A 15,801-nucleotide genomic window follows, 5' to 3' on the forward strand; every position below is an offset into this window, starting at 1 on the left:
GTCTTCATTCTCAATGCACTTTTTTTCATAGTTTCTGCGATTTCGTAAATCATATATTTGTAGGTTTTCTTTATATATATGTATGTATATTGATAAAATTATAATTAATTTAAAATAATGCAAAAGGAGAAACCATACATCCTTAATCACAGGTGCCCATATATCTATTATATCCTGCAACTTCAACACTTGTTTTTGATTACTCTTATCCCAGTTTTCCAAAAACTTTTTGAACGTTTCGAGTCTTCTCAAGCTAGCTTTTCCATCCTCTATTTTAATATAAATATATGAAAAAAAAATTTATTTAAAGATATTCATAATACATTTTCTAAACTATCTAAACTGTCTATGGACTAATTAATTAATTATAAATTCAAAATTAGAGATAAGTGGATTTAACTATTCAAATAACTCAATATGTTTAAGTTGAAAGTCTGATAATAATTTATGTATAATTTTTAAGGTATATAATAATTTTTCTCAAGAAAGGATAAAAAAAATATATATATATACATATGAATTCAAAAGGAGAGGGTATTATAAGGAAAAATGATTCAGGATGAGAAATCATTACTAAATTATAGAAAAATAATCTAATTTAATGAAATAATTAATATATACAACTTTTTATTTATTATATTATAAAGAGATAAAACGCTAAAATGAAGCAAATTTTCTATCTAACACTGACTCAATTCAGATTTAAATTTTCAACCCTCTAACTCGATTTGAATAAACTGTAGAGGTGTGCTAAATCTGAAAACGTCAAAAAGTGCTGTGCGCATATAACCTTAACTTACCCTCGACAAACGCCTCTAAAGTTTGCGAAAATTATGTACAAAAAACTGTATTTTTCTGGTTTCCCAAGAATACAACAGTTTAACTAAAATTAAAGAAGCCGTATTCAATTGGAAAGATCGAGAGGTCTCGGTTATTACCGTTAGAATCGGATATTTCATTTTTTCTTATTTATTTATTCACAAAATTCTTTTATAATTTATATTTAGACATTGTTTATTATTGCTAACAATTAAAACTTTTTTTTTAGAAGATTTATTTTAAATTTGTCATTTAAACCCTCTCAAGAGTATATCAATGTTAATAAGACCTAGCTAATATTAAATACCATTTAATTCTTCATTGGCATGGCTAGTTTAATCAAAATCATTTGAGTCGTTTTCGAAAAAATCGAAAAAATATTTTCAGTCACGTTTCGTTATATTCAATATCTTAACTAAATATTGCTTGGTTCAATTTGGCCGATTTTTTTTTTTTAATTCAATAATATTCGTTGAGCTCGAGAAGTAAGATAAAATTACTCACCATTTTGACCGTTAATAACGGTTTTTCCAAAGTAAGATGCTATATGGCTGGCAGAAACCCTGATCACACAGTAATCTAACTTTACTTTGTTGTAGGGTCTTGGTTTTATGCCTGCCAGGTCATTGTGGGATCACCGGGAATGAAAAAGGCAGACTAGCTAAAAAGACAGGTCAAGTCGTAACATCATCAACATGCAAAGTTATTTCTTGGATCAAAGAAATTGGATGGCAAGAGTGGCAAGACGAATGATTCATCATGAGAGACAAGCCCAGCAGACAGCGAAACATCCAGTCAGAAACATGAATCTGCTACAGAGAGAAGATGTGGTTCTAACCCGTCTTCGGATAGGCCATACTTGACTCACCCACGGCCATCTCATGAAAAAAGAAAATGCATACCATGTCTCTTCCACTAATCCGCTATTTTACTAAATAGTTAAGCATGATAAATATATTAAGGAGAAATTGAATTCATTGTTTAAATTTATCACCTCAAAAAAAAATTTATATTGCGTGCAATCAGTGCATTTTTTAGTAAACTACGAACTTATACAGCAACCATTATTTTTTTATTGAAACTTTTTACCACCAAAAAAATGATTGAAAATTCTAAAAATCTATTCTAGACTGTTATGACTAAAGAATTTCTGAATAGAAAAAATGCTTTATTTCCTATTTTTCTCTTTCCAAATTGTACCACAAAATTGACATTGTGCATAACCACTTAAAAGAATTATAGTAAAAAGAAATACTTATCAACAATTACCTATTCCAGCATTTTAAACATTTAGGATGTTAAAGAGGCAGTTTATTTGATAATGACCCTTATTAGTTAATTAAAACAATCATATACTCTAAAAATACAAACAGAAGGAAAGAAGGGTTTCTTAATAAATAAATGCACCTACATAAATACACATATTAATTACCGATAACTAATCGCCTTTTGGATTTCTTATCGTAAGATAATTTTTCTGGTATTTCGACTTCATCCAGCAACCTATGTATTTTATAATGCAATTCATTGGCGAAGTTTTTTACTTCATCTGCGGTTTTGAAAACTGTTTTCTTAAAATCCATCTCTATAACTAACTAATGAAAAGTTTTAAAAACTAATCAATATTGATGTATACAATCTAATAACATGTGAGCCATATATTCTGTCATGTGGTATTAAATTATTTCTCTTATTAACTACTTATGTATAGGAATTGAAATTCTTATATAGTTATAACTCTATAATATAGGTAACCATGTATGAATTATCATGTCAATATATAATCGAACTCTTAGGCAACAATTCTCATGATAGACATATAATTTCTTGCAAAAGGAGTACGTACATCTGACTTTCTTAACAGTTTGAAGTCCACCATACATGATGCAATACTAGAGCAAACTTAGTCTACTATTTTAGCAAGTACAATATGGGTTTTTGGAAGAAAGAAAAAAAAGAAGATCGTTTTGATCGCTTAATTTGATGTCAAATAGAATTATGCTAGTAGTAATTAAAACGACTCTTTTACTACCTGTTGGTCACTACTCTATCTGCCACTTGATGGTTACATACCAACATAATGCGACCTAGCATCTGAGACGTGAACCCTACAGTCATCAGAAAAACACTATATATGTTTCCTGAGTACATGTATATCATATATGTACTATTACTTGTAAATATTTTAATTGTACAAACATGAGCGTACCCGCCGAGGAACAGTGAGGGGGGGGGGCAAATGCCTCCTCCTGGAAGGGAAACAAAATTATTAATTTATTAAAAATTAAATTGTTTTTCAAGCAAATAATTTTAATAACTAATGAAGCACTGCTATTTCATTTATAATTTTCTTAAAAGTTTTGTTTCATTCACCTTTTTCGTGCCTGAAGTACCATGACTTGACCCCCTAGTTTTGATCCTGGGTATGGATTTAATAATCATGTCATATGTTGTAATATTCTTAAATTTATTATTTGAATCAATAAAGATTAGAATATTCTTCTGATCCAATAAAAAATAATATTTTATATGTAGAATCTCTCGATGACATTTAAGCCATGGGCAATAAGGTTCAAATCAGAGTTGATTCGACTGTTTTTCTTTTTTTTTTACAGTCCGAAAGTGGCAGTATATTGATTTAGATTTAACTTTAATCATAACAATCAAGAAGTAGTTGTTTAACTATTCTGAATATGAAAATATAAGATAATCAAAATTGAACCAGTTGAAATCTTAAATTACATAATTTTATTCCATCCTTCAGAAATTACCTTCCAGAAAAGCTGCTGGATATGACCTTATTACATCCCATAATCTTAAACACCTTCCTCGAAAAGCTGTTCTATTCTTCTCCTACATCTGAAACACTGTAGTTGGATCCACATATAATCCAAACCTGTTGAAAATATCTGTAGTCAAAATGGTACCCATCCTATCTCTCATTTATCTATCCTGAGCAAATTCCTGGAGAAACTCATTTTGATATTTAAAATTTCAGGTATTCCTGAACTTCATCCAAGATTCCTGTTGCGGCCAACATATGGTCCACAAATCGATAATTGGAACATGTGATTTTTATTAAGTCAAAAAACAAAACAACTACTCTCCGTTGTTTTTTATACTGAAAATAGACAGACGGCTTCTTAGAGTCTCAGTGTGCACACACATATCCTCTCTATTGTCTCCTCATTACATACTCGTAGTTGCCAGCATTCTGGCCATCTGCGCCAGCTTAAATTATTTTAGCGACGGCGGACGGACTACTTCGACTAATCCTCCAAGAGGACAAGGCGGCCGGACGTACATCGATCTACCTCCACCAGGACATCCACTCAGGACAATAACCACAACCAGGGCCCCATCAATCACCAGTGATGTAAGACCTTTTTTGTTCTCTCTTTCGTTCAGTTCATGTAATTTTGTAATAGTTTTAAGCATTATTTTGTTTTCTAGTTTGTATATTTTAATATATTTTGTGTTCCTTTTATTATGTTTACTTATTTAAAAATACAAAAATAACAAAATTCGGCTATTCTTTTCTTTTCACTACTTTTTACGGTTGGGCTAGTAAAGGTTCCTTTTGAACCCTTACCCACCGTAACAATTCCAATCATACCCAATCCCAGATCACCTAGTTCGGATTCCGAACATCTCTTTTCTCTACCCAGCAATGTCATTAATCAAGTCAGGTACCCTGTACTGTAAGAATTTAGCGAGGAAGAAATGTATGATTAACATAAGAAATGTTATTATGCATTCCTATCTCTCAATGTATTATTCAAAGTAAATCCAATAGTCTACTGTTGAAGTATTCTTGGTCCTATCCTTTATGCAGTTTGTACAGCTGACATCCCAACACTGTCCTAACTATTATACCGATGATACATGAGTGCTATCAGTGAATACTGTTTCATCAATTATATTCCAAACTCTCCAATTCCTCACCACAACTGGTGAAAAGAATGGTGTCAAAACTAGAGGATTAAAATAAATCCAATCAAACCACATTTACTCTTATCATAAATATATGACCTCTTCCCCTACAGTATCCCTTAATAATATTCCACTTATCCCTCTAGAACAGATCTGCTGGCAAGGACTTCCAACTTTCAATGGAAATCCACGTTTTAAAGTCACCTGAAACGTAGTGGTGAATATTTGTACATATCTCAACAACCTAGCTCAAAAAAGAAAAGTTGTGATTAGCCCAGTAGAAGAGGCCCCGTATCCTTTGGACAACTGACCTTCCTAATATTTATGTCCCCTCAGGAGTAAGGGTGGCCAGGTTATACCCCCCAGCACTGGCTACCTGTTGGTCCACAGGTCCTTATTTGTTATAATTAGACCACCTCTCTTAGGAGGAATCCCCCATCTGCCACCTGGGGGACACGCTCCCTAGTAGACAAGTTCCACTGAGGAAAAAAAAATGTTTCAAAACTCACCATTTCTCGAGAGATCATAACATCAAAAATAATATAAATCGATGAATTATTTCTTATGTTAAAATTTCTTATAAATTATAAGCAGGAAGCAAAACATGAATAATTAATAAATGAAAACATACATTTATTTTGTTTCATGTACAGGTATATATTTTTTACTAATCTATAACAATTACATATTTCACTACAAAACAGGATATGTACAAAAATACAAAAGAAAAATAATAAAATACATAATTGAATTGATAGTGATAAGGGGTTTTGATGTAAAAAATGTAAAAAGTTTTAACATTTATCTCAGTCAAAAATGATCGACCATCATTTCAATTCCATACAAAATGTTAATAAGAATACTTACTAACTATTAGTAGTCGATATAGCACATTGTTTTCTTACCATCAACTTTCTCAATTCTAAAATAGTTATACTTTTAACAAGGTATATAAATGCTGTCATACATGAATTTTTCCAAAAATTCTAAACATAACTTTTTCGAAGGAACATTAAGAAAGCACTTTTTTTTTAATTCTTCTTTTAAATGCCAAATAATGCCACAATATATAATTTTACAACAAAACATTCCAGAAATACACTAAAATAAACCATCTTAGTCTCAGTGTTTAACATTAGGCATATAATTTTTATAAATTATTCTTTTAAAAATATGAAATGTAACAAACTTATTTACATTTAAATATTATATCATGAAAATATAATGTTTCAAAAAGACTGCAACATAAATTCGATTAATTAAAAAAAATAAAGCAGTTGGACACATTCAGTCAACAATATCAAACAACAAATCTACAATTCATATATTATATTACATTTATTTAACTCTATTATATTTCCTGAGAGAAAAAGAAAAAGAAATTCACTATTTTCAGACTAGAAGATAAGAAATGATTAAAATCAAATGTAACATACCTAAATTTATTGATATTTCCATTGATAATGGCTAATCAAGACTTATTTAATCAGAGGAATTTTCACTCTCAGTAAAACATACATAATTCAGTGTCAGATGTGAAGGTGAAAGAAAAAATTTGATACTACAGATAACCATTACATCGAATTACATTACAACTAATTTGAAACTTATTTTCTAAATTTATTTCAAAGTCACACACTTGGTCAATTTTGATCCACTATAAAGATTTTTATTTTATTTTAATGAGTTAAAATATGAAGGTTACATAACTTATCTGGATAAAATATAAACCATTCACAGTAAATTAATAACTTGCTAACTGTAAAATATTCGTGTTTATAATAATTGGATAAAAAAAAACATTATAAATAAAAGCGGCCATTATTTCTGTTATTTAATTTTTAAAAAAAAATTATTTAAAAATCATTAATAATACAATGTAATTGTTTAGACAGAATGAATATAAATTATTAACATATAATTTAAATAACAGTTATATTTAGAGAAATTTCTAACATAAATGAAACTCCTTTAAAATAAATATCGTCAAAACTAAAATTAAAATGACATTATTAGTATTGAATTGTAATTCTATTATTCACTCGTATAAAATCTAACTATAGGGTAATCCGATGAAAATTATTAACATATATTAGCATTTAAAAAGATGCTAAACTACAAAACTTCAAAGTCAACAGTAAATGCAGCAACAATTTATAATGGCAGTTGTCGTGTGAATTGTTTAACGTGTTGTGCAAGTTGTCCAAACAGTATAAAAATTGTTACCCCTCCCCCCTCCAATCTGAGAATTTTTTTCTCAATTTTAAATTATAATTACATTATACTGACCCAATCAAGAAAATAATTAACAACATAGCACATTCTTTGGTAATAAAGTAATGGTACAAAATATACATAAAATGAATAACATTTTTTTTTTTTTTTTTTAATGAAAAAAGAACGTTATTACATTGCTAAGAAGAAATTTTGAATCCTAGAACAAAAACTTTTAAAAAAAATTATAAAAATAAATATCAAATTTAATGTAGATTGAAATACTATGATAATTGTAAAGAGCAAAAAAATGATCTATGGTAAGGAAAAGACTAGCAATTCATCCATTTTAAATAATCAAGTATTTACACCAGACAAAGATTCATTACACAAAGCAAACAAAAAATATAGGACTAAAATCAAAATGCCTAAGGATACTTTGAATTGGAATAACTTACTTTATCTGAAGGGCGGTAAACATTTTGAAAACTAGGATGCAAAATTTCAACTAGTTATAAACATTGATAGTTCCATCAAGTTTAGAGAATATAATTTATTAAATGGCATCAGTTAAATACTATTTTATTAATATCATTATTAATTTTCAAAGAAAATGCACTGAATAAGCTTTATTTTTTTCATTTCTTGTCAGAACAGAAGACATTTATAGTGTGTATTTTTTATTTTAATTACCAGAAATACAATTGTTAACATTTTGCTAAAAGACTGTCATAAAATGAATAATAAAACATTCAGGTACTTAACATTTCTCATAGTGAGCATTTAATTTTCTATCCAAGATGTATTCAAATAAGTGTAAGTATGAAAGATAAATTAAGATAATTGATTCAAAAAGTACAACTCATATTGTCTAAGATATTTGTCATAAGTTACAAATCTGATGCCAAATCTAAATGTCCATTGAAATTATATACTCAAAATAAAGCTCAAAACAGTCATTAACGATAACTTTACTAAACTTTATGGCAACATAAAGGTAATCAAATAATATTCCAACATACTATTAACAAGCTTTGTTAATACATAATTTACAATTATTAAAGGAATATACGAAATGTATACAGGACATATAACCCAGATAGCGGTTTTATTGTATCCTTTGGATAACCCTCTCCCTAGAGTCCTCCCTGTTGAGGCTGTTACGCCTCGGTGGAGAGGCATTCAGTCTTGATCTCCTACCCCGTTTGATTTTATCTTCCCCAAACACATCCCCTGTTCTTAGTGCCGAGATGAGATCATCGAATTCACCCTTCGCTCCACCTCCATTCTGGAGTCCGTTCTTTAAACCTGGGCTACCTACTATTCCGTTCTTTTCAATGGTGCGAGAGTTCTTCCTTTCCATTGTACGCTTCTTCATCTAAAAAAATAATTAGGCATATTTATTTACAATATAACGCATTATAAACATTAAACATGCATTCAATCCACTAAAAAAATTAATATCACATATGTTAGTTTTCTTTGACATTAGTGATGTTAACTCCTTTCAAAACCAAACCAAAAATTCATATAAAAAGTATATAATTAATTGAATGGAATATGGTCCGGGTGCGGTCACAAAAAACTCAAATAGTAAATGATTGTACTATTTTTATTGAGCCAACATTTCGCCCCACGTTAGCTCAATAAAAATAGTATTTGACCACACCTGGACCATATTCCATTCATCTATACACATGGTCAATCAATAATCTTCCTATATAATTAATTAATTCAAATAACTGATTAAAAATATAATCCTTGTATTTTTAACAATACAGAAAGTTTCAATTTATATTTCTTAACATAAATATTATGGAAACAAAATACAATCACCAAGGAGTAACAAAATTGATTAATGTTAATGTAATATAACATAAGTTATATTGATCTAAAAATGATGTGCAAACAAACAATGTATATTTACAAATGAAATTAAACTGAACTAAAATAAATTACAGTTAAAGCAATTTTGAACTAAGTAGAACAATTACTAAGAGTCACCTATTCCCAACCATTGATAAGAACTTTCGAAAACCTCTGTTGAATAAAATTCAATCCCATGGTGAAAATTAATTGCTCAAAACATCAATTTTCACAGGATAATATAATATTTGCTCAAATGTAATCATTATTCTAGTATCAACAGGGATATTTACATCAAAAGAAACAAATAAACGCTAAAATAAAATAATATTATTAGTCTCCATTTAAATAATTCGATATTCTGTAAAATAATGTTTGTACAATTAAGTTTCCATTGTTCGACAAAAGATATCTTTACCAGAAAGTTTTGTTGAAATTGTCAGCTATTGAACATACCTTAAGTTAGGTCATTTGTTACCAAAATAACCTTGAAGTAATAGTGATTTCATACCAGCATCACATGATTATTTTACACGTGAAAATGTGAAGTTCTGGGCCGAAAAAACTTTATTTGTGGGAACTTATGATTTACTTCTTTAATTTGAAGAAATTTGCAGCTGAGGCGCATTTGATTGCTTCTAGAAGCATATAGAAAGGCTGCATTGAGTAAGAGTTGTCATGAGCAGTTTCATAGTTAAAAATAGTGAGTTTGACCTGAAAGAACGCAGGTCAAAACTGTACAAAGACAAGGAATTGAAAGTATTATTGGAAGAAGATTCGTCTCAGAAGCAAAAAAATCTTGATTTGGCATTAAAAGTGATTCAACAAGCAGTTTTATATCGTTTGAAATCACTGAAAATGATTCAAAAACAAGGATATTGAGTTACAGATAAACAGAAGCCGAGGGGCATTCAATGCTGATTTTGCATGAGTGAAATGCTGCTTGCCAGGCATAACAAAAAAGGCTTTTTTGAATCGTACCGTTACTATTGATGAAAAATAGATCTACTATGATAACCCGAAAAAGAGAAAATCAAGGGGACCACCTGGCCGTGCTTCAACACCAACAGCTAAACTGAATATTCATGGATATTTATTTTTATTTTTCCCCCTCTCTGGCATTTCTGCCAAACAGATTTATGCAACTGTGGGATAGTAAGCTATGATTACGCATGTCACTGCTGCTAATTGAATAATCTTCACCTCCTCATGACCTTCAGCAGACCCAATCTCTATATGGTCACCATTTACACTTTATGATCCTGCAAGAGGTTCCAACTCCATGCAGGAAATAAGTACCTCAAAATACCCAGGACCACGCCTACAAGTTCCTTTAACCGAGCGAAACCATTACTGAAATTCTCTATTGAACACAATTAATGAGATTGAACTAAGAACTCAAAGGAAAACAACATTTAGTGCTGGGTTACTACTTCATACATGACAAAATTATTCTTCTGCACGATAATCCTCATCCACATGTTGCAGTCCTAGTTACAATCTGTTTGGAAACACTTAATTGGAAAGTGCTATCCCACCCGCCATGTTCTACAGATATTACTCCTTTCAATTATCATGTGTTCTGATCAATGGCACATAGTCTGTCTGAGAAGTGTTTTACATCAAATGAAAATACCAAAAAGTGGATCGATTCGTGGATAGCTTCAAAATAAGAAGAGTTCTTCCAATGTGGTATCTGAATGCAGCCAGAAAGATAGTGGCTAGTGATGGACAATACTTTGAATGTACCATTCTTTCACAAGTTTTATTTTTGATAGAAAATGATGGAAACTTATTTGCACCCCTATATAAAAGAGATTTTGTTTCCATTAAAATATTCTGTGGATACAGGCAAATATAATGCCCTATCTAATAATAAATTATGAACACTATTGAATAAAAGGATAGATGTAGAAGTATCAGAAAGAATAATAATAATAGTTTATGCAAGTATTTCTCCTGATTTTTTACACATCATTTATTTTCCCCTTGGAGAAACTATAAGTCCTTTTTAAAGACCTATAGTTCCTTTTTTTTCTTACAATTTAAAATTAGAATAGTACCTATATATCAAGTCTAAATTATATTCCAATTTACAATTATAAAAATTAATCCACTGAGTTTGATTTTTAAAAGATAAAAAGGTTATCATACCCAATTGAGAATTACTAGGATCGAATTTGGGACTTCTCTGGAGATTTTAATGTAACAGATTTTAGGTATCATTAAGCAAATGAATGATCTACATATCACAAGGAGCTTTACTATAACAGCAAGGGTATCATTTTAGTACTGTAATGTTTATTTTAAAATAAGCTGGATGTTTTTGTACATCTTGGTAAATTCTGATAACCATCACTAATATTAGAAAGGTAGGAGAAATTAAAAATTAAAACAATCCTGGTGAGCTTTCTTAAACAAGAAATCGCTCCATCACATTTGGCAAAGCTGAAAATACCGTTCAAGTTCAATAAGAACTTTGTGAATTTCTTAATAACCAATATTTAAGCAGTAACAGTAGGCAGGGAAAAACATGAATTTGGTATTTGAGGGATGATTAAAGATAACAAAACGTTTGCAGAGTGATGGACAAGAAAAGCAGTACCACAAATAATATCTAATGGAAGTTATAATGAAAACTAGGGAGAAGAAATGTAATCATACCAACCTGTTAAGTTATGAGGAAACATGACGCCCTAGGACTAGTACTGAGGAGTCCCTATGCTCCATAAAATTAAAGGATGGGTGCTACACTACAAGGGCAGTGTGACTATTATAGAGTTAAAAAAAAAAGAAAGATTTTGTTTTCTTTACTAAAGTTCTGAAATTCTGAATTCTGAAACTACTTCCTGAAAATATTAAGACCAGTCCCATACCTTTCTCACGACTGGGAGTGATTCGAATAATATTTTATTACTTTTTATACCACCCAAACCCACTAATTTCTAACCTTGCTTCCTCTTCCATTCCTGATAATCCTCCAAGGTGTCTGAAAAGAAGATGGCCTATATACCTCCTAATGAAGAATGTTATTACAGAGCTACAAATAGGTAGTTTCTCAACAACCCTGTATCATACCATTATAACCAAGCATCAAATTTATTAGATGTATTCTTAAGTAAATATAGTTGTAAAAATCAATAAACATTTTTTTTTTTTTTTAAATTTTTATGGGATATATTATTCTTTGTAAATTACTTGCTGATTCTCATGCTACATAATATGACTCTTTAGTTAAGTCAATATAATTTTCTTCATTTTACGAGTCAACAAGTAACAATTTTATGAAGTGATTTATAAACTTTTTTTTTATTTTACTTTGTTTTCAATTTTTATATTTTCTAGTACAATTATCGAGTACAATTATTTTCCATATTTTTAATATGATGTTCCTTGTACATATGTCTCAGAACCATAAGGCACAATTGTCTAATCGCTGTTTTATAAGATGAGATTAGGTTTATTGTTTAGGCCAATGAACTCCAATGCCTTTAGAAGAGCAAAACGAAAAATTGTTACTGGCAAATACTCTTGCTTTAATTTCTTCTAGATACTTCATCATTCATGACTTGAGGATGAAACGAAGTGGTAGGGATGGGTATGCTGGTCAATTCTAGCAGAAAAATTTTGATATTGTAATAAGAGAGCAGGAGGCTAGAGATGCTTTACAATCCTGGCAGCACTGGTCTGATTGAGTGAGCTCATGTCTCCAATTAGAAGCTTAGAATTAATTATATTCTGCCACTAATATTTTCTGCCTTGAAACTAAATGAGGGAATGCTTGATCATTATCAATATAATTTTAATACATTATTCCATTCCCAGAATTTTCACTCCTGTTGTTCAGCACCAAGACTGCCACAATTTTTTTAGAGCTTCTACATCACTGAAGTCTTCCAAGTTGGGAATTTTCACTTAATCATCTCCTTATATGGACATTTCTGTAAAAAAGGCAACTGGAGGACTAGGCAGAATTCAGAGCATGAAGATATGTTGAAGGAACTGAATCTGGTGGCCTTTCTTTGCTATAAAGAACTAGTTGGGATTGAGGAGATGCCTCTTTGTAGGAAACTCAAGAAACTTCTGGAAGGTGAGCCTGGAGGAGGAATATCCTGGGCTCGAATCTGACCGATGTTATTTATTCTGTTACATCGGCCGTGGACTAACCCTGGAGTCAGGGGACCCTACTGGGGCATGCCCAGTCTCTATTAATTGGGGGAAACCTAGCAGTTGAACATTATCCTCACCAAATCACATTCTTCCAGAATACTTAGTCCAGAAATAATACTTCTTTGTCAAGTACTGAACCCAAGACTCTTGAAGACTGTAGCAGAATTGGTTTTTTATAAGAAGGAATATTAAAAACTAATAAAAAAAAAGATTTAATTTTAAAAAATTTCTCTAGGATTATGAAATACAATCATTGAATTATTATTTCAGAAAATTTTGTTATTTCTCGGATGAGTGAGGTGCTAAACGTAAATAGGTTTCAAAGTAATACACATACAAAGACAAATAACAGAAAGAAATTCAATAACATATTAATTACAATTACAAATAATAGGTTAGGACACAGCAAGATAAGTGAAAAAGCGATACCACCACCAACCAATATGCTTTCTCCCGCTCATCTGGTATTGTACACAAAAAAATGGTGCAAAAACAATTATGTCTTTTTATGCCAACATATGTAGAGTATCACAAGCGATGCAGTGCTTCAGTTTATCATACATTTTTTTTTTTTTTTGTGCTGAGCAGCCCAGATGATTTCCTTAGTCCAAAATTACAACAAAAACAGTTTATTATTTATAAGATAAATTATTGTTACGATTTTCTTATATATTAATAAAACAAGTAGCCATATTTATTAAAGAAAAATGAACTATCAATAAAGCATTTATCTAAATTAAAAAATGAAAATGAACAACGGTGACAAAAAAAAGTAAAAGCTACACATAAGATATCTAGTTGAGCAACATTGAAATAAATGCTTTAGGAGCAATATTAAAAGAGTTAATTTGACAACAATTTATGAATAAGCAAATTAGCAAACTTTAAAATATAAGCATGGGTGTATTTAAATTTCATTATTAAAATTTATGAAACCAGGAAGGCCAAAAAATTTAAGTCATTCAGTAACCAATAGATTATTCTAAAAAAATCGCACTTACAAATGGACATTATACAAAAAACATTCTATAAATATACTTTCGGAGGTTTTATGAAGAGGGGCTGGAAAAACTTCTAATTAGAAGAACTGTTAATAATCCGTGATGCATGAGGAGAATTAATAATAATATTATATTGCACTCTTGCATGTATTATAATCATAAGCTACCAAATGTTATTAGTGATGCTAGAGGATATAAGCTGGAAAACTGAGGATTGAAAGAACTTCCAGAGAAATATCCTTGATATAATAATTTTTTCAAATGATGATTCCTACACGTGACTGACATAATTACAAGATAAAGTTTTAAAAATTCATTTTAAGAACTTTAATATAAACAATAAAAAATTATTTATTTATTTGTATTGGAAAATGCAAAGCAATAAACAATATCTATAAATAATAAACTGTTTCAGTTGAATTTCAAAGCCGTCAATGCCAAAAGTACTGAAATATCAGTACCTGATATCATCATTTAAAATAGTAAATGCATGTTCACTTTTTTTTTTTCCAGGTGTCATTAAAATTAGCTGAACTAATTTGGCAATTGAACTTTGCACCCATACACCACCTAAGCAAACTATGCCATCATTTTAAGAAGATAAAACAGAAATTCACATCCCATCTGTCGATACGTGACTTGTCATCCGAGTTTGCACCCTTTGGAGCTGAAGAGATCTTTCTCCTACATCGTATCAACTTCCGCATCTATCAAGACAATTGAAATTTTGAGATTTGAGAAAAAAAAAAGTTTTATTTATGCTGAAATATAAAATAATTTCTTCCTAAAATATACAACTTAATTATATTCATCCGTACAATTTTGAAAAATATGGAACTATGTTCCACTTAAATGTGATGAGTTTATTAGAGTAAATTTAAATAAAAATCCAGTTAGCAGTACAAATATTATAGGGGGTTGGTTTCCTATGATTCTAATTTTTAACAAAAGTTTCTAAATGAATTATAATCTAATCCTGAATATTTTTTGGAAATATTTCATATTATGTGACTTTTCCTCCACTGTCAATCATCAAACTCCAACAACAGAATTTCTTATGTCATTACTTAAAAAATAAATTAATTTAGCTAAATCCAAAACTTAAATATCTCCTTTCCTTTAATAAAGTTAAGAAATTATCAGCCATTTAAACAGTTTTACTGCCAAAATTTCAGCAGCTAATTAAATAAATATTTTTGGCATACATCGATTGTTTCAGTCTATAAGAGGAGGAAAACCTGAGTCTAGGCATCCATTGAAATTCTGAAGACCTAGCAAATAGTTTTCCACTATGATCGTAGTTAGCATTTAAAATTGTATTGAGGACATCTGAGTAATTTTTCACATTTTAACTTCGGTTTTCTAGATTTAGTAGCTAATACATACATTTTTTAAGAAGCTCTTCATTTATATTCATAATATCAAGTTGACCTCGATGAGTATTTTATACCTTAGAAAAAAGTTAATAAGGAATTCCTTCAGGATTCGAACAAGTAGAAATGTTATCCACTAAATTGAAAATAAGTAAATAGACAATAATATTACTCAAAATAGCAAGATGTTTATAATTTTGTTTTGACCCAGCAATTGGGTAAACAAATTTTCTTAAGCAAAAATCTTTTGACAAAATCAAAATTTTTTAAAACAGAATCGTAGCGATCTTTTAAGTATTTTAATAACCATTAGGCTACAATATGACTTCTACCTATGGACTATATAAGAACTACAAATATAGTGTATTACAAATTAATAGATTGTTTTTGTTGATATTGAAAATTTTGTGATGAAAGCAATATAT

The 15,801-nt window shown here is 29.9% G+C and overlaps 2 protein-coding genes across 6 annotated transcripts in view; both read right to left on the reverse strand.

Annotated features, from left to right (window-relative positions):
• LOC106685270 (uncharacterized) overlaps positions 1-2,472 on the reverse strand; it is a 5,342-nt gene extending 2,870 nt beyond the window's left edge. The window contains exons 1-2 of the mRNA XM_014427840.2: positions 2,252-2,472; positions 139-269 (exon numbers count right to left, since the gene is read on the reverse strand). Coding sequence (XP_014283326.1) covers positions 139-269; positions 2,252-2,402 — 282 coding nt within the window. The 5' untranslated portion in view covers positions 2,403-2,472. The remainder of the gene's footprint in view (positions 1-138; positions 270-2,251) is intronic.
• Positions 2,473-5,364: 2,892 nt separating this feature from the next.
• DAAM (disheveled-associated activator of morphogenesis-like protein) overlaps positions 5,365-15,801 on the reverse strand; it is a 297,495-nt gene continuing 287,058 nt past the window's right edge. For 4 of the 5 annotated variants that reach the window (XM_067049899.1, XM_067049901.1, XM_067049900.1 and 1 more), the window contains exon 20: positions 5,365-8,344. In XM_067049899.1, the coding sequence (XP_066906000.1) occupies positions 8,075-8,344 (270 nt within the window). In that variant the 3' untranslated portion in view covers positions 5,365-8,074. Of the gene's footprint in view, positions 8,345-14,415; positions 14,711-15,801 lie in introns of those variants that run through there. The other variant, XM_067049902.1, reaches the window with a different exon arrangement.

This window comes from Halyomorpha halys, unplaced genomic scaffold, assembly GCF_000696795.3.
Source record: "Halyomorpha halys isolate HHAL.00 unplaced genomic scaffold, Hhal_1.1 Scaffold675.1, whole genome shotgun sequence".
Classification (NCBI taxonomy): Eukaryota; Metazoa; Arthropoda; class Insecta; order Hemiptera; family Pentatomidae; genus Halyomorpha; species Halyomorpha halys.